This window comes from Chanos chanos, chromosome 10, assembly GCF_902362185.1.
Source record: "Chanos chanos chromosome 10, fChaCha1.1, whole genome shotgun sequence".
NCBI lineage: Eukaryota > Metazoa > Chordata > Actinopteri > Gonorynchiformes > Chanidae > Chanos > Chanos chanos.
Window position 1 is genome coordinate 10311866 of NC_044504.1, and position 25503 is coordinate 10337368.

The following is a 25503-nucleotide window of genomic DNA, read 5'->3' on the forward strand; positions in this document are numbered from 1 at the left end:
ACAAAACTGAAAATTCATTTTATTGGCTCCCTAAATACAAGCCTTACAATTTAAGAATGATCCATCCAACACAATGAAGCATGATTACTAAAGGGAATCCCTGTTTCTCTTGATTCCATGGATGCAAAAACAGGAAAAACAGGACCAAAGGTTTGAACTGATGTGAGGCTATTAAGTTGTGGAGAAATATTTCAACTTCAAAAATGAGCATGATTTACAAGCCTGTACATCTCAGTGGATCTCATATAGGAAAACTGATTACAGGCAAAAGATAATGATAGGTGTTTGCAGTAAAAGTTATAGAATAAGTTTAAGCAGAGTGGAGAGTGAATTTGTACTTTGTCCCCTCTGAATACTGGTTTACTGGAGGTGTAATGCAGGTCACTGTCCTGGGTGTAGAGGTCCATGGAAGCAGACAAGGTGGGTTTGTGATCTGCTTTGTTGCACAGTTTAACATCATATTAATCAGTTCTTAATGGTACTGTTAGCTTTCAACTTTTGAAAATGTCACTGTGTCACATTTTGTAAAAGAGGCTGGATGCAAGTGCAGGCCAGTTGTCCTTTTATTTTCATTAAACATAACAAAAAAGACTTAAGAACGTGCAAATAGCAGGTTCAGGAATTCAGACAGGCAGGAAAACCACCATGACGTAGGGTAGGCACCAAACAGTTCCAGACAAAAATTAAGGGAAAAAGTAGGAGTATATATATAAGTCTAAATGAGGCAGAACTAACTGAAAACAGGTGGAAACAATGACTGAAACTAACAAGACTGAACAAAGAAACCAGGAAGTAAAAATAATATTGGTTGGTGGTATCATAAATGGTTCACTTTTAAATAACTCCCACATAACACTGTATGTTTTATAGAAATATGAGATAAAATCTGCCTTAAACTTGTAAAAAGCAAAAATGTGTCAGGCTGTTGATCAGATATTGGTCTTCTTTGACCACACTGTCTTGACGTTTCCTTGAAATATGCTGCAAGAACAAAAAAATTGTCATGAAGATTTTTTTTGTGTGTGGCTGTAATGGGAGAAAATGCTCGGCTGATTCTAACGCAATTTGAAAACCTACATGTTAAATAACCATGAAAGGGCTGAACCAGCTGAGAGAGACAAGCTAAGTACAGTACATGGTACATGTAAATGAGTGCCTTGTGCCCTCGGTGTTGGTCTGTTTGAATGAAGACCTGTGTGCAGAGGCCTTGAGAATGCTCTGACGCAAATGCTGATAGATTCTTCGTCTTTTATCTGTAGTAACAGCCTTTCACAGTAGGGTCACATTTTTGATGTCGCGCCAAACAAAAGCAAAAACAAACAAACAAACAAACAAAAAAACAGCTTATGTTGTCTTATGAAGTTGATGTCGATGTACAGCATCAGAGGAAGCAGAGTGTTGAAAGGGAACGAGAGGCAAAGAGAGGGGTGCTGCCTCAGGCTGTAATTACTGTGCTTTATAATTCACTCTGATTGAGCCAGAGCCATCTCCTAGAGCAGCTGCAAACACCAAGCTCTCCGTTATAGAGCCCAGTAGCGCCCAGTGCTATGATTAGGTCCTGATTACCATGCCATAATAAAACAGAGTTTTGCAAAGCTCTAAATCAGTGTATTTATAGCTTTGCATGCTTTACAGTGACAAATGTTGTCTAGCATGCCTCTGTGCGTGTGATTGTGTGTGTGTGTGTGTACATCAGTGTACACACGCATGAGTGTGGGTGTGTGTATGCCCATGTATATACTTTAACTTACATATATGTACTTACAACACTTTTTATTCGCTGACTGTAATTTCACTGAAGAATACCATGGTTGTGTTGATGAGCTTCATAACACCGGTCCTTTTTGGAAACTTGTACACTGATATGCTCCCTCTGTAAGTCGAGGTGGGGTGGGACATGAGACAGCAAAAGGTGTAGCCGTCTTTCCTGTATGCCTGCCAACAGCTGGAGGGTGTTCTTTATGTTCTTAAGTGCCTTTTTCTTAATCAGTCTTGGTGCAGACAAGACATCTGCAGCCACACCAAGGAGGCCAGGGCAGGCGGTAATGTTCGTGCTTTCGTCCATTCATCATTGCTGCCCTGCACTCTCAGACCAAGCAGGAACAAATAACAGGTGTGTCTGCTGATTCAGTGCTAACTTTGCATTGAACCTGGCTCTGTTCCAATCTTAGTTTGACCTCTTCTACATGTTTCAGTCTAAGGATATCAGCACCTCAGTTTGATTTGACAGATTTCATGCTCTAATGGTTTCAAATGCACATTAGACATATCTTGTGTAATTATTTTTATTCAGTGACACTCTGAACATACATACTCGTTTTGGCACTGCAAAAGCTATTGGAGATGTTCTTCAGTCCTTTACTCTAGTTTCTTACTGTTAACTATGGACCAGCTTGAGAAGCAGAGTGTCTTTTATTGACCTTGACTCTGTTTCTAAACCATAAGTACTGTAGATTTTTATAATAATTTTAGTATTAGTGCTTTCTTCAAGTCACTACAAGTAGATTGGAAAGGAGCCCCTCCTTTACAATCTTACACTATTTTACCTAGCTATTAAGTTAATGAAATTGATGACTCACTCATGGATGTCAGTCTAAGAGTTTTTCTTTCAAAAATACTTTCAGTGGGCATGTTCCAGCATCAAATCTTAGACATAGCCAGTCAAAAGGTGAAAGAAGCCCATTAATGATTCAACAAATTGTGTTCAGGTGGATAGAGCTGACAGCTCTGAGAGGCCAGTGAGAGGCCATTAAGCTGATGTAACTGTACAGCTGCCTTGAGGCCTGAAAAAAAGTGTTTTAAAAGCACTTTTCAGATATTCTTTTTTTTTAAAAACAAGTATCCAGAATCCTGATGGTTCTGCCTAATTTCAGACTGATTCTCTCTGGAAAAACACGCACATTGTCTCAAGAGCCAATTAGTAACATATCTTGGTGGATGGAATCCAACACAGCTAAGTCATCTAGATTCTAGGCCAGAGTTGACTCGTGCTTGCTTTAAGTCTTGGATATTTCAGCAGTTGTATTGGCGACATACAGTGATTTCCCATACACAGGTTTAGCTGACCAGTTTTAAGGAAGCAGAGAGATATTGCTGGAGATTTTGTAGGTAGTAGAGTTTAATGGCCATGCGTTATATTCTTCAGTGTTTAGAGCTAGTTCTTTGGTGTAACTGATGCTGAATTTGGGTTAAATAACAATTTAGAGGCTCAGGCTGTATGCTTTCCCAGACAGTTCACTTTTCTAGCTTTGACAGGCAGTGGTTTTGTGTGCTGGGTCACAAGTCATTTTGAATTAGTGTGCATAAAGTGTGTAGGTTTTTCTTTGGTCCAGACAGAGAGAAGTGAGCCATAGGGAGATGATCTGATCAGCTGTCCTGCTCCAGAAGAGTGGAGGTGAGAGGGGCTAAGACAGAACCACTTCTTAGTTCTTATACCAATTGATATCAATTTCAACCAGTGATACCCACAAACTGCTCGCCAATAAATCAGTCGACAAGCCATATATCATTTATGTACATCGATACAGGCCAAGGCATTGAACAAATTACTCCCTTAAAAAAAAAAGTGCCGTAGTACATTTAAGGTGCTCACTAATCATGGGGAAATGAATATACATACATAGAAACAACACAAAAGAACCAGCCCACCAATAAATGGATACTTATGGGTTATTTTGGCAAAGCGAGTGTGTCTCTGCCAAAAGGACAAGATCCACAGCTGAGGTAGCAGATGACATGACTGGTCAACACTGGTCTAAACAGTATTGAAGTGCATGAGTGTTCAGAGGTTTGTCAGTGTATAGGGAGCATCCATCATCTGTGAAAGCTCTTTGAGAGCTGTTTTACAGAAGAGCTTTTCAGCTCTAATGTCGTCTAGAGCGTGAAGTAAATTAGTGAAATTAGATCATCAAAATTAACTGGAAGGCACTGTTAGAACTGATGTTTATAGGGTAACTGCAAGACAGCGTGAGAATGCGGGGATATGATAGCTGTTTTCAAGCTCTCTTCTAACTTTTAAACATTCCCAGGAGGTTATAATTATCCAGATTAACTGGATTATCTGTACTGTTTCCATAATGATTGATTTGGCTTTCTCATTTCTCTATCTTGTTTCTATGGTTACATGTGTGACATAAACAGCAGGGATTAATCCAGATGCAAATACACCAAGAAGTCTCGCCCCAGTGTGGTGTAGGTGCCAGGCCCCGGGTTTACATTTTTGGACTTTAGGTCTCTAGCGGTAAGGAGGCTTACCACACAGTACCATTAACCTGCTAACTGATCAAAGCCTACATTATTATACAGTTCAGTTTTTAATCAGCAATTTTGATGGATAATGCTTTTGTGGCGGAGTGCCCACTTTAAAAATTATGTGAAGAGCTCTATTTGGGAGGATAAAAGTGTCTTAAAAAATCTTGTGATTGGGTATTAACTGGATAGATGAAAATGATGGAGTGGTATTTCAAATATATACAAATGTTATTAAAACTAAATCCTCAAATTAGAGAGTAGCAGTTACAGATCCCTAGAAAAATAAAGACTGCGCTGGCTATTTACTCCCATTACACTGGATGCATGAGTAATCCATGTAGTCTTTAGGATTAAATACAGGATTATTTACACAATATGGAGGTGCCACCCAGCCCAACCCCAAGCAAAGTATGTATAATAACTTTCAAGGCCGTACTGTCTTCAGAATTTCATTTAATCAAATTTCAGCATCATTATGGACCAGATACAAAAAAATCTCTTATATATACTCTCTGTTATATCATTGTTACAACACCAAATCATTAGTAGTTTTTCCCTCATTCAGCCGCCCAGGCCAGAATGCTGATATAGCAAACTGACTAGCGCAGTGACAAACACAATGTGACATCTGTGTGAAAATAGACACTTGTTTCATGCAGAAGAGACAGAAAATCTAATGAGCACACACACACACACAAAGTCAGACAGATGACCTATGGCTGAGCAATCCGACGCAGCCGCTTCCCTGGGAAAAATGGACCCATGGCCCAGCTAATTGCCGGGGCTGATAAAGAATGGAGGGTATGAAATCAGAGATAATGATTAGCCAGTGCTGTGTGGACTGATAGGAGTCTTCCTTCATCTGCTGGAGAGTTTAAGGCCACAACCATCCACTTCAAATGACAAAATAACTCCAGCACTGCACTAGAGTTACACGAGGTACTGTTTTTCAAAAAAGCACAGCGATACCTCAGTGTGAAAAATGTTTAGGACGACACTTTTTTTTTTTTCTTAGTATGTTTAGTTTTTGCTGTGGGTGCTTGATACAGTATTTCCTTGGTGCCTACCAAAACATCAACAGCGTGACAGGCCATTGTTTAGACTGCCATGGCGGGGAAGTTGTTAGACTGCGGTCGAGAGAATCGGGGCTACAGTGTGTATTTAACATGAGAAGGCAGTGTGAAAAAATTGGCATGCGGAATGAATAAGACATGGCAGCTGTGATTGTTGATGCTGGCTGTTCCTACCATAATAGCGAACGAGGAGACAAATCTGAAATCTGGCATTATTGTGCATATAAAGCAAATGATAAAGGCGAGCCCACTGACACCACAGTGACATCTGTAGACGATGCTCTAAGTCTCTGTCATTCTTTCCATGGTATCATTCCAGCACCAGTAATCGCAATACTAGAGCTGGTGTTGTTACTGAGGTCAAGGCGCTGGAATCATGGGAAATATTCTACGCCCACGCAATCACTTAGTCACTCTTTTTCATGTATGACTGTATTTAAACATGTGTGTGCACCTCTGTGTGTATGTGTGTGTGTGTGTGTGTGTGTGTGTGTGTGTCTGTTTTGTTTAATTTTTTTGTTTTGTTTTGTTTTTGTTTTTTTACTTGTGACTTTTTTTGTATGGTCTTAGGTACAGTGTCGTATAAAGAAATATCATATCACAGTGAGGTTATCACTCATCATAGCACTGCAGCGTTCTCCCAAATAATCTCATCTTCTTATTTTCTCAAGATTCATCTGTGTCCCTAGCACACACTGAAACTCACAAACGTGACAAGGAATGAGGTCAAATCAGTCTCTGGCTAAACCACACACTATGCAAGTCAGATTATTCATGTGTTCTTTGAAAAACTCACATTTGTCAATAACCTGTCTAAATATTAAAAGCTATCAAATAAAAAAGTTAATTGAGTTGACAGGGGGAACTGACTTTGATGTAATCGAGGAGCTGGTGTGGTTTCTCATTACAGGATGCCTTGTGCAGATATGACATTGTGCATTAAAGCAAATTTATACACTGCAACAGTCATTCCAGAAAACAAAATCTGTCAGACTGTCCTGTTAGGCTTTCGAATTGGAAACAGTGGTTTGTGGTTTTAAACTCATTAGATTAGCCTGTTTGATCTATGTCATATTAAACATAATCAAACAATACTGGACAAGCTAGTCCTCCAAGGGAGTTCAAACCTCCACTGTTCACAAAGGACGCAACTGTTACAGGTCAGCATATCCACACCAACAAGCACAATCATGCAAAAAAGATTTGTCTGTCCTAATGGTTAGCGATTTGTCTGTCAGAGCAGTAGCAACACCTACAATTTTGGTGTATTATTTTGTTGCCTTGGCTGTGTGTTCCTACAGCTAACGTATTAGTATTAGCTCTATAATATCAGTATAGTTGAAGTAAGAATGTCGTATTGAAATGCCCTATTGAAATGTGTGAGCAGTGTGACTGTCTGGCACCAGAGCTGGGCACATGCCATCACCCACTCCACTGTAAAGAAATGTTGCAGACAAGCCAGTTTTATTCAGCGTTTCAATGGTGCAGTCAACATCACCATACATCATTTGTAACTACTGCAGTAAGCTGACAACAGCCAAATTATATGAGTGGTACTTTAACAAACTTTTGAGATTTTTTTGAGTTTGCAGATGACTCTGATGGCATTTGATTTATTACAAAATGCACTGCTTTTTACTGGCGTTTTTCCACAAACTATACACTGAGTGCAGAATGAGCCCCCAGACATGCCTATAAAACAGCACTGGAGACAGGAGACTAGTTCTAGGCACATTCATCCCTCTCAAACCTAATTAGGGTATAATTTCAAGCTGAAAAACAAAAGTAAATGTAGTATGTGTGTAAATTAGAGAAAGTTTCTAGTTTGACAAGGGATGTTCTCATCCTTGCTTGGAAACATTTTGACACTGCTGAGAATAGTAGTAGTAGTAATAGTTGTAGTATTGTTTTTATTATTATTATTACTGCTGTTGCTGTATTTTTTGAGTGTTGATAAATCATAGACATTATCTGCCACAGAGGCTATTTTAACATCACTTTCTTTCTTTCTTTCTTTCTTTCTTTCTTTCTTTCTTTCTTTTGTAATTTTACGTGCTGCTGATCAAAACAATACAAAATATTTTGCACTAAAGGGTCTAGGAGTTTAGAATGATGTGTTTTAATGTTTTTACAAAAAAACAAAATAAAAACAAAACAAAAAACAGAGGGGGGTGATGTAAAATGATTCACGGAGGACCCTGCAAAACTTTGAGACCTTGAGAATTTGAGACCTCTATAGAGAATAAGTGAATAATTAATGAAGAAAAAATGAAGAGTAAACAAACCATTTGAAAAGCCAAATATTTACTCTGCAAGTTACTGGTAGTCAGTGAAGGTTAAAAAGGACACTGTTAACTATAGAAAACCCAAGCCTTTGAACAACTTTTGCTGTGATATCTAGGTCATCCTCTACCAGTGTATTTGTCATGAGCTAAGCCACCAAGCTAAAGGTCTATTTTTAAAGAACTCGTTTTTCTGCTCGGTTACAGTGTGTACAGACGGGCACAGGTGCAAGAAATGTGAATGTCTGGGCTCCATTCTATACGCTACTCCATAGGATCTCGGGTCTCCCCTGTGCCCTGTTCAGCAGCTGTGCTCAACATGGAAGAATCACAAAGCCTCTGTCTCTGAGGAGTCTTTACTGACATGTATTTGATCACCACAGCATTACACAGAGCACAGGGGCACCAGCAAACCCCTCAGTATTGTTTGAAAACCGTTTGTGATGTGTTGTGTCTCTTAACAAAGTGGTAATTATGCCATAGAGTAACATAGGCCCTGATTTCCCTGATTCAGTAAATCTGAGATGAAACCCCCATGCAAAAATTCACCGTTGTAAAACAAATGAATGTTTTCACTGAGTAACCTTTGCAGGAATTTGGAGAGACCATAAGAAAGATCCAAATGCATGGTTTGTTATGTAGCTCTGATTCATTATTTGGTGTCAGATGCATTTTCATGAAGTCTGTGTGATAAACCGGGAGAGGTTCTATCTTAGCAAAACCTCACTCAACCCTCATGACAGATCGGAGGAACTGGTTAAAAATGTGAGCATTTCCTTCTTTCTTTTGAATAGTGAAGAGATTACGGCCATGTTCTGATGTTCATTGAGCATACTATTTTTGATGGCATTGACCATAAATGGACTGGTGTTGTTTAGGATTGCCTCATTGAGTAAATTAACAAGTACTTATTCATGAGTAATGACTAGAATAGAATTGTGTGAAAACTGTATGAATGGTATAGGGTTCATTAACTGCGCTTCCATCTGTTGTCCAAATCATATTAATGAACGCTTCAGATTCATTTTATTTTTAATCTCACAGCAGATAGACAGCTGTGCCTTCTTTCTGTGATAGCAGCGTCATTGTTTGGTTCTACAGCTGACAAATGCTGCTTTAGACAGTTGGCCATTTCCCCCTCACAATGCAGTGAGCACAAATTCCCTGTCCTCTGACAAATGTCTCTCTTTCCTGTCTCTGCAAAGTTTTAACTTGAGATTAAAGCTGAATGAATTTCTTAAATTCTAATTTTAATTAGCCTAGAAACTCAATTCAGATGGCCTAGAACTCCGCTCATGCCCCGATAGCACGATTTTGTTTTTTTACAAAATCGGGGTGTACTCAGAGATTAAAATGGGCACTATGTCACATGGAGGCAAGGTAAGTCAAGTCAAGTCACGGAACACTGACAAAACCATAATCAGCTCTGGAGTCCATAACAGAAGAAAAAAAAAATGTCTTGTCCTCTATTCTGTACCCCATCCCCACTCCTCTCCTTTACTCTTATATCCAACCTTGTACCAGATCTCAAGCCTAGTTCACCCTCTGAACCAATCTCACCTCATCCCTACAAGCCTCTGTAACACTCTCTTTCTGTTCCCACATTGAAGTAATCGTTCAGACTACACATATTCACCATAGTCACTTCATCACAGTCATATTTCATTTTGTAAACAGCCTTTTAAACACGTCAACCTAATTTGAAACTAGGGCTGTGACTCATCTTATCTCATCATGTCGATTAAAAGCTGAATAACAAATCAAAGAATCAAAATAGAATCACAAGTGTTATATTGACCAAGTAAAACCTGTCTCAATATTGACCAAATAAAACCTGTCTCAGTATTGGTTGTTGAAAGTGTGACTCAAGTCAGACTTGAACCCAAGTCATGAGTCATAAGTCCACATCCCTGGTTATTAAATATTACTTTTGAATTGTTAATCATCCGGAGGTAATGAACGATACAACATGTTCAGATGGTAAAAGGTCAGCAAGTGCACTAGCTGCATGGCCACAACTACCCAAAAACATCATAGCACAAAACTTCTTTATTTTATGTCATATTAGGATCAAGATCATAATCTGTTTTTTGAATATTACACATTGAATTTACTTGTTGAATTTACCTTGCTTTAGCCCTGTACACTACTTAAGGAACAAGTCTGTTAAGAAAACCGGTTCTGGGCATGAGTTATCCTTACACACGGCCAGGTAGACTGCACCCTCCTTACACACATGTACAACTAGATGTATTATGCGTGAAATAAATAGGGGGAAAAAACTCTATTTTCCTCGTAATGTTTGCTGTGTACTTTCAACACATATTAAGTCTTTTTGTAAAAGCTGCTCTCTTTCAGTGAGAACATTTTTTTTTAACTAAATGAACCGAAACTAGGATGAAAGAGTCAGGGAAAAGAGGCTTGGACATGGCTGTGTGTTAAATAGGTCACCTTGAGTGGAACACTTCACAGCATAAACCTGTTAACAAGGGACTGGGAGCTAGTGAGAGAGGGCACATTTTACAGACAGGCACAGAGTGATCCGAGTAATGCAGTGTGCGCACGCACACACACACACACACACACAAAAGGCGGGGGGGTGGTCGAGACATATGATTAACTGTGCATAGTGTTTATCAGTGAGAGGGTGGTAAAGGGGGAAAGTATTTTAGGAAGACCTGCCGTCCAATTCCACACCATGCTCAACATCACTGTCCAATTTCAACATTTTAACACACAGTCATAAGCATACAAGCCTGAAAAGGGTAAATGTACGGCAGTTTTGTAAAAGAAGACAGAAATCCATTCTGACCAAAAGTGTAAGGGAACTTATTTATGAGCCGCTGATTTTGATGAATAGCTGGAAGAGGCTTTAATTCCACTGGGAGTTTTCAGTGGAACTCTGTGTCCTGTCTAAATGCACAATATGCATTTAGAAACCAGCTCATTCCTTGAATACCCTCAGATCTAGTGTTGTTCCTGATGTGGTATGTTATTTAAGCTAGCAAAGAAATAATTCAGAATAGTACCTTGGACACTTGCCCTACTGATGTGTATATGTTTTCATGGTAAACTGACAATAAATTGTCTGTTTACCTGTCACAGATGCAAATCTTTACACTGATCTTTGTCCTGTCACAGTTCCATGCTGTAGGTGATTCTATAGTCAGAATCACTGTTTTATGATCCTCAAACAAAGCTAGCATTTCCAGACACAATTTCTGAATGGTTGAAAATCAGATATGTCCTTAATGTTGAGCTCAACAGGCTGGTTTTGGTTTGAGATGGTTTTGGCTAAAATTTCTCATAATCCCATCCTCATTCTGTCATTCTGAATCTACAGCAGGTTACGAGAAAAACCCATGCCAGAAACACAGCTATGTCGTTTTCCAACATCTCTCTCCAAAAACAGCCATGTGCCTGACTGAAGGTGGATCCACTGAGGCTGTGTCCACCATTTAAAAAGCAATGGATCTTTTTCAGTCAGGTCATTAGAAATTTATCTAATGTGTCTGAGTCAGAGCGAACGTGACTCAGTAAAAAAACACACATATGCTTTGATTCCACGTGCGTTCTGACAGTTACAATCTGCCTTACTGAAGCCTGGTGGCACACACGCCTTGGTGGTACACACCTTGGCAACACAATGGCAGCACGTACAAGAAAAATGTATCACGTTTGTGTTTTTTTTCGTCCTCCAGCTCCCAAAATGAGAGACTTCATTCAGTTCAGCCTAATCAGAACGCAGCCTTGTTGGGGGGAGACCCAGAAAAGCTCATTCAGATCTGAACAGCCCTGTTTTTGGAGCTGCCAAGCTGAGAACTGTGAGCCCTGTTCTGTTCGCCATCCTGCTGTGCTCAGTGTGGCTGAATGGGGGATGCAGACAGTACAGGCAGGCAGGCAACCCCATCTGACAGAGAGAAGGGCTTCATATGAAAACTGTGAAAGGGCTTAGAATAGCACTGACAAGCCATCAAACCGAATCTCAGCGTGTAGGGTTAAAGGTCATCGCAGAATTAACATTCATTCTGCCTGTCTTTGTCTGTGATTCATGGGTACTAGGGGTGTTTTTAAAAAAAATCAGTACAGCTGTCACACCTGGTATGCTCTCAAATGTCCTGTTGCTCATCCTTGTCAGGTTTGGGTACTCTCAGGTGTACAGCTGGAGGAACAGCTTGGTGGAAAGGTGTGTGCTTTGGAAAGGTGTGCTGTTTGACCTAAGAGGGAATTTGTTGAGCCTTGAATGTCTCTACCCCCTTGTTCTCTAAAATGTAGTAATTCACATTTTTCGCAGACTTGTAATGTTTCCATATTTTCTGTTTTGAAGATTTTAGACCATGTTTTGAGTTTCCCATAAAGCTCTCTGTTGATTCCGTTAGTGTCTTTGCAAGTACTAAAAGTATACTTTAATCCTTTGGGGATAGTTAAATCCAGATTCTTTTCCAACATTATTGCCTCACAGGATTAAAATTACTGGTAGCAATATGCAGCTTTGTATTGAGTTTGTAAAAAAAACACAATAACAAAACACTGAGCTTAAGCACTGGCCCAGTTCCTTCCAAAAGATTAATCTTGTGGTAACCCATAAAATCCCATAATGAGACATTTGCCGTTTAGTCACATTGCAGAATTACAACTTCAGTGCAGCTGTGTGACTTTCACTGGCTTCCCCCAGGTCAGTATCACTGTCTTATTAGGACAGAATGGGACTGTGAGTGAAGGTCACAGTGTATCAGTGACTCGCAGGCTGTGTAACAGCTTGTCAGCCAAAAGACCTGTCTCATAAGCTAAAAAAAAAAAGAAAAAAGAAAAAGGCTTGTTAACTCTGTCTGTTTTTTGTTCGAGTTAGTGAGGGAAAAAAATTCAGCTTGTTGAATTAGCGCATCGCCCCAGGCCCATCGTCTTTGAGCTTTGCCTGCGTGGTACTCAGCGTGTCTTCAGTACGTTTCACTCCTCCCTCTCTGAACGGCACTGTGTAGGTACTCTCAGACTTCTGCAGCTTTTACCTCGTATGGGTGACACTGAGTCCGGAAGAGTTATATTGATTTATTCAAGTGATCTGGGTTTCAGTCGAATGCACTGGCTGGTGAAAGTGAAGTCGTTTCTCCGCGTGAACTCACATTAATCTAAACGTGATGTTAGACTGCGGAGCAACAGCAGTCATCATCATCACTCTTCATGACTCTTCTGACCATTTTACTGCCTGTTGCTCTCTCTCGCTCTCTGTCTTTTTCCCTCTCCTTCACTCTGTCTCCTCTTCTCCATCTCTCTGCTAACCCCCCCCCCCCCCCCCCCCCCCCCCCCCTGCCCTCCCCTCCTCCCTGAGAGGAGAAGTGGAGCATAGATCCAGCCCATAAATAGGACATGCAGGCGATAGAGGATGTGAGTCTGTCTCGCAGGCTTTGTTACCACGGCAATGAGAAGCCCCATTTTTTGCTCGCAGTTCCTCCTTAGCCGTCTCACTTTGTGTGGAAGACCTCTAATGACACATTTAAGCACTGCAGAACAAAATTGGCAAAAGTTGTCCACACATGCTGTGACAACGTCTTATCTGTCCTTCGGGCTTAAGATTTAGGTTTTACGATTCGTGATCTCAGAGGCGTTTTGCGTTTAAAACGCATTCAGTGTTTTCCTCAGTGTGGATGCATTCTTCAGTATTTCATTCAATGAGGGTACAGCCCTGTCAGACTTTGTTGTTGAAGCTATGTTTTTTTCCCCCCTGGTTCCTGGCATCTACGCTGGCTTGGTATATGCTTTGTTGAGATGTGTGAGCTGTTGGAGTGATTGCTTTATTGAGTCTGGGACGATTTAGTGGAACTCATAATCAAACCTCAGCCAGATGAGTGTTGTGTGCTTCCTCTTAGAGGTTGGTAATGTGACTTCAGAGCTGCGGGGTATGTCGCTAATTAGTTGCTCTTTTTGTTGTAGGAGACAAATGAAATTGTGGCCATTAAGAAGTTCAAGGACAGTGAAGGTAAGAGACATCTGCTTCCAGCTGCTGATGAACAGTACTTGATACACAGCTAGAGCACAGAGGACTGCTACAGCCCCTCCGTCATTAGACTGTTTGAGAATTTCTTGTTTAGTTTTTAAAGATAATGACTTTCCCCCCCTCCCTCACTCACTCTCCCACTCACTCACTCACTCACTCACTCACTCACTCACTCACTCACTCTTTATCTAAGCTGCTTATCCTGATCAGGGTCACAGGGAAAACCTTTTCTGATAACCAATAACAATCATTTAAAAGGTTTATGCAGTAGCTTTCCTATATCTGTGTTTTACACTTCTGACTTAAAAGCTATTTTTCATGGCTTTTATATTGTGTCACACCAAATGGAAAACGCTCACAAATATTTTATTTTTTCTCCATTGTATTCTTACCTTGGCAGCTCTGCCATGGAGTGACGAACTCCACATTGATCATTTTAATATTAGCATCCAGTTGTAACGATGCAAGTTTCAGCATGTCACAAGAAAAAGAATATATCAGTCCCTCATCAACAGAGTTGTTTTATGGCAAGAATATGGTATCTAACCAAAAAAGAAATAGACAAACCTATTTTTTAATGCTTTTTTTGTTTTCACCTGACTCATCCTATGGCTGGAGAGTATGTGTCTAGAGCCAGGCTTAAAGCTTCCCCCAGTTGCCCCACTCCCACACAAACATACCTGTTGAAGTTAGCTTCCTTAAGAGGAAGATCTGATTTATAGACTGGAGGATTCTGTGTGCTTGGGGAGTGTTGACCTCTCCAACATCCATCCTCCATCATTTAAATTATGAGTTGTTGAATTTATCCCATTGGGGGCTGTTGTGTTCCTAGGTGTTTATTACCTCACAGCAGTTAAATAAATGAATAAAAAAATCATTTTGCTAGAGATTTTTCACATGTTATTTTTCCAAACCTTGATCATTTATTGATCAAGCGAAAACCTCATTTCATCTTGAATTTCATCTGTTGCTTGTGATCACTCACGCTATTTCTCTCTCCTCCCTCCACTCACACAGAGAATGAGGAGGTCAAGGAGACGACGCTCCGGGAGCTAAAGATGCTCCGCACCCTAAAGCAGGAGAATATTGTGGAGCTTAAGGACGCTTTCCGCCGACGGGGGAAACTCTACTTGGTCTTTGAGTATGTGGAGAAGGTAATCTTCTCTCTGTGATTGCATGTTGAATATACTCTTACGGTGGAACCAGTGTTCCATGTTGAATACATTGTAGCGCTGCGTTGGCCATCAGCTGTTCCTTCATCACATGCTAGATCACAAGGTAGATCAGAAGTGACACTGTGTTTTAGGTCTGTAGGAAACGTACTCGTATACTGGTTATATAACGATGGTGATATTTTGGTCTTCCCCTGTAGAACATGCTGGAATTACTGGAGGACATGCCTAATGGAGCCTCACCGGATAAAGTGAAATCTTATATCTACCAGTTACTAAAAGCAATCCACTGGTGCCACACCAATGACATTGTCCACCGGGGTAAGGAACAGGAAAATTCACTTTGCCCTTCAAGTTCACTGATCAGTGAATACATAATGGTTCCTAGGAGTACAATGTGAATCTCAGTTGTGCCTCTTCCGTGGTCTAGCTCCATAAATCCAATTACGTAAAAAAATGTCGTATTGGAGACATGTGAAAGAACCATACAGAGCTGATTTAACACTGAAACTATATTATTCATTGGTGGTAGATTTACTTGAACACAACATGTTGAGTAAATGTAAAAATATTACATTTCATTTGCTTGAACAAATACTACTGCTGTAACACATACAAACTATTTTTTGAAGTAAATCCAACAAATTTTTTTTTCAGTATAACATTTGGTTATTTAAAATTTTTTCAGTGAAACATACTTTTTTAACTCAGAGATTCAAGTAACATAGATGTTTGAAAACACATTAAGGAAACTAAAATAAAATACTTAGTTACAAAGGCTCACAAATTCTCGTTCCACTTTTTGTGAAAGTGAGAACATATAGGACACAATAACACTTTCACATTCAGTAACTTAACTCAGAGATCTTTTGCAAACTGTTTTGTTTGACTGCATTTTAGTAAGTTTTGCTAATTAAGAAAGTCCGTTTAATTGAGGCTGACTACTGGGTTTGAAGACTAAGAAGCCACAGGAATATATTACAGTGTGAAGTGGTATCTGTCCTAAAATCTCAGTAGATCACATATTAATCATATTCAGGGTCAGTACTTCAGAAATATTACAGAAGTTTTATTTTCTTAGTTCCTTTCCTTATGTACATCATCCCCTGTTTCTTTGTCTAGTTAGGTTTGAGGTTTGAGTTAGAGGCAGCAGAGAGAAAGGTTTTAGTGAAGAGTACAATTTGGTATGACTTTCAATGTTATTTAATGGGGTTTAATGTTGAATTTTTGAATACTTGGATGCTGGCGTCTGTTGTAATATACATGTGTGCGCACACTATCTGTTAAATTTGAAAGATCAGCATCAAATGGTGTGTACAGTGAGTCTGTCCTTGAGTGGGGCTCGTTGCTAATAGGGACACAAAGAAGTCCAAATATAGTATTGGGATGGGAGCGGCCTGTTTCAGTAGGAAAGACTGAGCCTGCCACACATTAGCCTAAGAGATGACTTTGTACTAACAGTGAAACTCAAAAAAATAGCACACCTAAACGCAAACTTTAGTTTTGATGTTATGGATTATGTTGTTAAAGCCTATTCTGACCTGTTTTAAATGACGGTGGTGCAATGTCGCAAAATAATTACAACCGACCTGAAATTTTCAGCGTTATCCACTCTGATTTCCTTCTTCCATTCCAGTTTTCAAGTGTTATCAGTAACAGCTGCTATGTTGCGACAGTTAACTATGCAGTACACTCCTGTGGATCTATATTTGGGAAGAGTTAATCCAGACTGCATCTGTTCATTATAGTGGATCTCTCTCTCTCTCTCTCTCTCTCTCTCTCTTTCTCCTTTGTTTTATCTTTCTCCCTTTCTCTAGACATCAAGCCAGAGAATTTGCTCATCAGCTCAGATGATGTGCTTAAACTGTGTGATTTTGGTGAGTTGAATTCTCCCAGGCTCTGTCCCTGGACAAAACATGGTGACATCATCTCTGTGTTATCCAAGGACTTCCCTAAGTTAACACTCACAGCAGGTGCACTGAGGACATGAGCATAAAATGTACACAGTACAGAGTAGTTTGCTATATTTAGCATATGTTCAGTGTTGCTTTTCATTATGTTTTCTTTAGAGAATCATATTTTTAGCTCAAAACCAGGGGGCTAATTTTATAGCTCTATTCTCAACAATTCTTAGTTAGTGTTTATTAGCAGTATGTGTGTGAGTGTGTGTGTGTTTGTTATGGGATGAGTATAACAGCAGACTCTGTGTCTCACGCTCCAGATTGTTGTCAATGCCATGTTTTTCACTCCTGCCGTTTTGTTTGGACGCAGCAAACAGTAACCAGAATGAAACCCATTTGGTGCAGTCTGACAACATTCAAATGTGTGCTTTTGTCTTCCCTTTGCATTCCAACATTTACACCACAGTTAACAGATAAGGTTCATTCACACTGGTGGCTGAGGGAATAGATGAATTAGTGAACGAAGGAATAGATGAATTAGTGAACGTAGTGCTATGTCCATTGACAACCCCATAAAGTTCCTTGAATATGTGAATATAACTACAGTATTGATCCATGTTCCTGTCACAGAAGAAACTGTCAGTGTAAAATGACGGGACTCAGTGTGAAAAACTCTGGAACGAGCTGAATGTTGCTGACATCTCAAGCCCACCTCTTCCTGGCCTTGAAGACAAACACTGGAGATCCAAGATGCTTTGACATTGTCTCAAAAAAAACCAAGGCTCTGTTACCCCTGAAATATTAAAATGCCTTTGTTTTCAGAGCATGTCATTACCAAGAGAAATAAAAACAGATGAGGGAATTTATTTCCACGCATAGCAGCTCAGACTGCCTCCTTCTATGACAGACAGAAGAAAACAGGTTTGTTTCTGAGCTTGTGTCAGCAGGTGCTGCCAATTAGACAACTCACATCAATGAATGACCATTCAGGAACAGAGAGAGCAGTACGGCACCATGCTAAATAACCAACCTTTTAGCTCTCCCTGTTTCTCTTCTGTTAACTTTTTGTCAGCTCCCTTTGAATCCAATGAAACCTCAGGAAAACTCTTTAAAAACAAAACAAAAAAACAAAAAAACAATCCAAACCTGTTCAGGGTGTGTGCATGTTAAGTTATGACAGTGTGCTGTCATAGGTGTGACACTGATATTACATGATTACCATACATGGTCATATTGTTCTTAATGACTTTTATTCCCGAAAAGTGGCTGATGGAGACTGGACTTGCTTTGGTCATTGAGTTGCCATGTGAGGGTCCAGTGGCATTAGTTCAGGTCTCACTGTCTATCTCTCAGGTCTCACTGTCTGTCTGTCAGGTCTCACTGTCCATCTCTTTGGTCTCACTGTCTGTCTCTCAGGTCTAACCATCTATCCCTCATTGTCTGTCTCTCTGGTCTCACTGTCTCTCTCCAGGCTTTGCCCGTAATCTCTCAGAGGTAAATGACGTTAACTACACAGAGTATGTGGCCACAAGATGGTACCGCTCCCCAGAGCTCTTACTCGGGTGAGTCATACCCCGTTGTTTGTGTTTGTATGTGTGTTTTTTCTGTGACTGTGAATGAGTTTGTTATTTCATTAATGTGAATGTGCTTCTGAGTAAGTGTGTATTTATAGTGCGTTCGATACTGTTATGGTGAATATATGACAGGAGGCAGAACAAGCTTTTAGCAATAATTTTAAGCGCATAATTTTACCCACAGTCTAATGACAAGAGGACAGTGATGAGAATACTGCAGCAGTTACTGGAGCTCTTCATATCTGAATCCCTCCCACACAGCTACACTACGTCTCCTGCTCTCTCTTTCCCTCTCGTTCTCTCCCACTCCTTCACTCAGCTCAACTCTGACACTCTGTCTCTTTGTGTCCTGCTTTTCTACATTGCTCCTCTTTTTATTCACCACTGTCTCTTGCTGGTTATTTTTCAGATGAAATAGTGGAAATACTTTCCAAAACTAAGGCTAGGATTAATGATTAGTATAATCGGGCCAGTTTGACGTGGTGTTTAGGTACCTCATAACTTCAATTCATTTTAATCTTCCCATGAATAATAAATGTTAATATTATACTCGGTCCATTCATTCTCTGCCGTGTTTAACCATGCTAGCATAACTGCTGTTATGAAATAACAAAGACAAGGTTTTATTTCTTTGTTTTGTTTTGTTTTTTGCAAAGACAGGAAATGCTTTTTTTGGATTGTTTGTTGTGAAGACACTATAAATTACTGTCTCTTATACATTCCATCGAACTCAAAATAAAAATAACATGACCACAGTGCAGTGTGAGCCAGAACACAAAACGCTGCCTTTTCTCACCCTTGCAGGGCGCCGTATGATAAGGCAGTGGACATGTGGTCGGTGGGCTGTATTCTGGGGGAGCTCAGTGACGGCCAGCCCCTGTTCCCAGGCGAGAGCGAGATTGACCAGCTCTTTACCATTCAGAAAGTGTTGGGACCACTGCCTCCGGAACAGATCAAACTGTTTTACGGCAACTCCCGTTTCCACGGGATACGGGTGGGCTTCTGCTCGTTCACATACTCTCTTTCCTTTCCTCTGTCTCTCCATCCCTTTCTAGCTCCTCTCTCACTGACTGGACAGCTTACAATAATCTGCCCGTTCTTTCGGATGGGGGTGGGATGGTAATGGAGCATGTGTGTGTGTGTGTGTATGTGTGTGTGTGTGTGTATGTGCGAGAGAGAGAGAGACAGAGACAGGGACAGAGAAGGAGAGGGAGAGAGAACAAATTGTGTGAGTGTGTTTGTGTTTTTTTATGTGTGTGTGTGTGTGTGTGTGTGTGAGAGAGAGAGAGAGAGAGAGAGAGTGAACTCTGCCTGTATGTGCTTGATGTGCATGTGCAGTGTCTAGTTGTGGGGTGAGAGGAGGTCTCCATACCTAAAGCTCTGCATTATGATTGCACCTCTCCAGTGAAAGGGAGGGCATAACAGATGGAACCAGTAGGACCCATGGCTGAGACACCAGCACTGGGCCACAGGACTGACTGAGATCTGTCTCAGCATGCCCTGCAGTGCTGCCTGCTCCCCACTGTGGAGCAGATGATCTTCCTAAGGCTCTAACTCCGGCTTCACTGCCAAGTTCACTAGGATGAGTTTAAGGAGCCTAGATTTCAATGACTGGAGGATATTTTTAATTTAATGTTGTGTGTGTGTGTGTGTGTGTGTGTGTTGCAGTTTCCATCAGTGAGTCATCCTCAGACCCTTGAGAGGAGGTACCTGGGTATCATCAACAATGTGATGATGGATCTGATGAAGGTAAGTCATGAGACCACTGTCACTGTTTTACATACCATGCATGTGTTTGTGTGGTGCATTTGGGTGTAGGGGAATATTCCCTACAGGATTAGACCCTAGACATGTAATATGCAGGCCATTCTCCCCTGAGAATCTGCTTCCCGCCTCCCATGGACATCTTGGGTCATCCTGGACAGTGAAATGCACTCCTTCTGTGCTGCTCTAAATATTGCAGTTACTCCAAAGACATTGAAAAAGAAACCTCCAACCATGTCCTAGATAAACGAGGCTGTCTGTGGGCTCAGAAAGAACTCTTCCAAAGCTGAACATAAATGAAAGAAAACAAAACGCCTGCCCTTGTGTTTATGAGGTGGTGTGTGGTGCATGGTCCTGTTTTTATCAATCGCTTACTTATTGATTGATTATTATATCCAGACCCAGTTCCTGACCGACTCTGCATGGTGTTTTCGTTAGTGAATGAGGAACGTTCAGTGTTTTTCTATGAGAAAAGTACTAGTGTTCAGTATGCTATGTGAGAACAAAGAGAATATGAGAACAATATGCTGGCCATAAAGGTGATCTGAGCCTAAATATTGATGCCAGAAGTGCTTTAGTTCTAATTCATCTGACCCTACAAATCATGGTACTTCAAGCCATTGTTTTTGGTCTGTTTTGCATTCCCTTAAGTTAGTTTTGTACTGCCTTATTTGGGAGTCAGCGTTGTGTTAGTTCGGGTGACTCTTGTCTCTAAGACCCTCAGTGGAGGTCCTCAAGGCCCTGTTCTTGGCCCGCTGGTGTTCTCTGTATTTATGCAACCTCAGGGCGATTTGTCACCGTGGTGTCTACTTTCACAGCTATGCAGATTATTTCATATCTGTAATACCAAATGATTTTACTGCTTGCTTTGATCACTTTTTTGTCCAGCACTGTGAACATTGAAATCGTAAATGAGGAATAAGAGAAATTCTGTATTTTGGCTGAAACAAAGAGGAAACTATACATGACCTAATCATTCAGTTCTACTTGATCATCCAGATCAAGCCTGAGATACAGAATGTAGCATATGATAGTTGCTAGCTATTTTGCACAGGATTTTTGCCCTGAACTCTTTTTTTTTACACACCGAGTCATTTCAAGCCACTACTTGTTGCAGAAACTGTTCGAGACGTAGTATGTTTCACTAGCAACTGTGATTCTTACTATGAGTGGAGCTGCACTTGTCTTTCACTTCACCAGCTGCGTTTTCATCGGCTGAATTATTTGCATGTCATTCTATGTGTTAGCTGTAGCTGACATTTATGACATGATAAAGCTCCATATGAAGCCTTCCATATGTAATGCACATGCTTCACTGCGTTACATATATACATAATAACTCCCAGATCATGGATACATTATCATGCCCTTATAGCACAAATAGGTGGACTGGCAATCATATACAGTTATATATCACGTATCATAAACATATCATATATTATACACACGAGCCTATAAAACACATATAATGACACACACAAACCTACGAATTCTTGTTATTCTTCTTGTTCTTCTTTCTAATATAAAAATACTAGCAATAAAACAATATATAATATAGATATTTATATCTAAATATAAATGCTAATGTTTAATTTTTTTTTTTTACTTGTGCTATTTGTTTCAGCCTGTCCCGCTGTTTCATCTCTCCCTCCCCCGCTCCCCTGCTCCCGGGTTCTTTCTCTTTCTCTCTCTCTCTCTCTCTCTCTCTCTCTCTCTCTCTCTCTCTCTCTCTCATTTTGTAAGTTTGTCCATTTGGCTGTCTCTTTGTTTCTGAGGTAATTTCCATTCTCCCTGCTGCCACAGGTTTCCACTGAATGCAGGCTGCATGCCAGGCTAGTGGGTAGGCCTGTCCTGATGACTCACTGCCTGTACAAAAGCCTAACCTTTATCCCTCTACAGCGCAGTAGCACGTGACACGCCAGAGGACTCCAGCAGCCCTTGCTTTTCACACTTTTGATTTATGTCTTTTTTGAATAATGACCATTTTAGTTATTAGTTTATTTAATGGAACGCAATTTTCACTCTTTCTATCATGACCATTTTTTCTGCATGACCAAATTTATCATTATCTTGCACTTCCTTGCAAGAATTTCTATTCCATGTTTATACCATCCATTCCAACAGAACTGGAGAACGTCAGTGGATGTGCTTTGGTAAAAATTTGCGATGACAAATCCGTCTGCATGGGTTGTCTGACTGACAGTTTATTTATGTGCTGTAGCACAACTGATAAGACCTAACATTCAGTTTGATTTATACTCACTGCTGCAGGCACTGCATGATTCAATGCACAGCTAACAAAGCCTAATGGCAAAGGCAATGACGCACATCCTTGGCTAACTAATAAACATTTCCCTCTTTTACTTAACCAAGGACAACATGTCATTGATACACCAATTACATTTACATCACTCTAGCACCTTCTTTTCGATTTTCACAGACATACAGCTGGTACCTGAACTGCTGTCTCTTATTTTTCAGTTGAAACATTCTCAACATTTTAATATGTGGAGGTTCCTCTGACTTTGATGGTTGGTAGAAGATAAAGTCGTCGTCTTTAAAAAAAGATGCTCTGTTGGTCCAGCTTGGTCACTTGCAGAATTCTTAGATTTGGTCTACCTTTTAGGGTTTGGTATTTTTTCTCTGTTCTGGAGGTGGGGAGACAATTTGCTGTTTCCTGATTGGCCTCCTGTTTTCTTAGGAGCCAATCATATTAAGAGCAGGCAATATGATGATACTGTATCCTCACCGGTACTCACTACATCAACCAATGATATGGTTCTTTTAGTTTTTGCCATTTAGTCTACTGTACTAACCAACTGACCACCTTTCTACCACTGTTTCAAAGTTGAAACAAAACATTACTGTTAAATTGGTCTATTGCAAATACAGATCCAGGGATATTTAATGATAATTAGATGTTAAAAAACTTGCATTTTGTAGGGACTGAGTGAACAGCATTGCCAAAGAGGGCACAACTTGACAGTAATTTAGTTCTTGATATTTCATACAGTAAAATGAAAGTTAAATTTACAAAAAATATGGAATATTAAATTCCAGAGAGTACTAAAATTGCATTTCAAAGGTCATTTTGCCTTTTCTATTTTTCATAGCCTGTATAGCTGAATGGTCAGTATCTGCTTAGTACTTTTATAGCTAGCCTGAAAAGTAAAATGTAAAATACTGGGAGATGTATTAGGTAGTGGAAAGTATTGTGAAAATTTTTTGCTGTGTTGTCTGCTTCCAAATGACTCTTGCACCACAAAAAAACCTCAAAGGGTGGGAGGGATGATTAGGTGTTTTTTTGTATATACACTTGGAACATTTCAGAACACAACATTTTCATATATAATTTGGGAATTTAGGGCGGTCTACATCAGGGACAGAGTGGCATGGTGCAATTTACAGTAACATGCAAAACACCGATGATGCAGATATTGCCAAATGAAGCAAAACTGTGCTCAGTAAAAACAGCCGCACTGGATATCATTACAGCTACATGTTGAATGATGAGACTTTGTCAGCCAGTAAGTATTTTCTCAGTCAGACTTATGGATATAAAGGCAGACAGTCAGGACAGGATATATATCCAACACTAGATATTTCCAGGAAATTGAATGGTGAGAATGAAAGCTGCTCCTTATTATGTTTTGCGATTTTCTGATTTTGCCTAGCAACAAAATGTTACAACTAAAACATATTGTTCATTAATGCATCTACAAATAACTATCCAGTTATATAAAGGAAGTATGTGGTGCTGGCTTTAAAAGTATGTACTTTGGGTATTTTGACCCAGTTGTGTGTGTGTGTGTGTGTTTTGTGTTTGGTCTGCAGAACTTGTTGCAGCTGAACCCAGCTGAGCGTTTTTTGACAGAGCAGAGTTTGAACCACCATGCCTTTCAGACGCAGCGCCACTCTGAGTGCCCTAATCCTGGGCCACCCACATCCACACCCATTCGCTTCTCCAAGAAGAAATCACACCATGACAATACTGCCTCCAGCAGGTCAGGAGGAGTATTGACATACTGTAGTCAGTTTAGTCAACACATGAACAGTCGGTTTTCCTTGTCATGTTTTCGTAAAGTCTATTAAATAATAGAGTTAAAAAGTTATAGAAAAATAATAAATGAATCCTCTATGCGTCTAACTTACTGTCTGCTGGCATAAAGCTCTGAAAGTACCGTGACGTTGTTTTGGTTTCTTTTGCACAGAAGCCATGGAGGAAAGATCTCAGGGCATCACCATAGCAACAGTCGTGACTGTGCCAGCTTGCCGCGCCACAAGGATCTGCACCCATCCAATGCTGAGGCCTTCCTCAACGGTGTCATGCCAACCTTGGCCACCCTCAGCCCGACACTGCACCCCAAGGGTTTCCAACCACAGACACTCATCCGCTCAGCTTCCTGTGGCAAGGACTTGGCTAGCGCCAGTGGCAACCTGCCCCATTTGCTCAATCCGATGGAGGCTAATGCCAAAGTGGGTGACTTTGACTTCAGCCCCGGGCCAGGCAAAGCCTCTGACGGCCCTGGTGCCAAACATCTAAAGTCCAGCTTCTCCCGCTCGCAGAACCGTCACTCGTTTGTGGAAGGCAAGACCAACACGCTGCAGCGCGAGCGTGGCAAACACAGTCGCCACGGTTACGGAGAGGTATCTTCCTCCTTGGGTGGAAAGTTGTCCTACCTGAGCCTCTCCAAGAGCCATGGAGCACTGACTGATGCCAAGTCTGTGGGTAACCTCAATGAGGCAGTTCATCTACTCCCAGATGAGCCCCAGTCTCCCTCCCGCTACCTCCCTGCTAGCTGTCTGGACCTTAGCTTCAGCATGGCTGGTCCTGGCAGTCCGCGCTCAGGCCATAGTCCTGTCACAGGTAGGCGAATGAAGGATGAAAGAGAGAGCGGCATCCTCGGTTCATCCGTACGGTGCTCCTCCTTACGACACAAGGGCAGACAGGAGAACATGAAAAGCCCAGATGGTGTGGACCCTGGTGGAGGGGGTGGGGGAGGAGGAGGGAGACATGGGCAATCTTTGTCTGCCCCTCGTGACCCTGCCCTCCCCTATGACTTTGGCTACACCAGTCCCTTCTCCTCCCAGCAGCGGCCTCACCGCCACTCCATGTATGTGCGTCGGGAACGAAGCAGACCCCATGACGGGGAGCCCGGGGGACTGACAGTTGGGCAGGGCATGCCAGCCAGGGCCAGCAGTCTCCAGCTACTCTCCCCTCAGCTTCAGCATCGTACCCTTCCCAGGCATATGGGCAGCTCCGCGTCGAGGGATGAAGGCCCAAATGACATCAGAGTCAGTCTTCCTCTTTTTAGGCCAGAAATATCCAACTACCATCTGCTTAAAGACTCCAAATTCACTGAAGCTGATGCTTCCGATTGTACTAATTTTAACTATGTTGTCGTATGTTATTTGAATACATTTTATACATATCTGCAACGCAGTAGATCAGAGGTTCATGACTCTCCCAGAAGGCCCCAGAAAAGTCCATATG

At 40.9% G+C, this 25503-nt stretch overlaps 1 protein-coding gene across 1 annotated transcript in view; it reads left to right on the plus strand.

Moving 5' to 3' along the window:
- Positions 1-25503, plus strand: part of LOC115822764 (cyclin-dependent kinase-like 5) — a 46690-nt gene that overhangs the window by 13748 nt on the left and 7439 nt on the right. Inside the window, exons 4-12 of the mRNA XM_030786682.1 lie at positions 13535-13580; positions 14616-14752; positions 14971-15091; positions 16588-16647; positions 18143-18233; positions 19050-19239; positions 19914-19994; positions 23844-24013; positions 24221-25304. Of these exons, the coding sequence (XP_030642542.1) occupies positions 13535-13580; positions 14616-14752; positions 14971-15091; positions 16588-16647; positions 18143-18233; positions 19050-19239; positions 19914-19994; positions 23844-24013; positions 24221-25304 (1980 nt within the window). The remainder of the gene's footprint in view (positions 1-13534; positions 13581-14615; positions 14753-14970; positions 15092-16587; positions 16648-18142; positions 18234-19049; positions 19240-19913; positions 19995-23843; positions 24014-24220; positions 25305-25503) is intronic.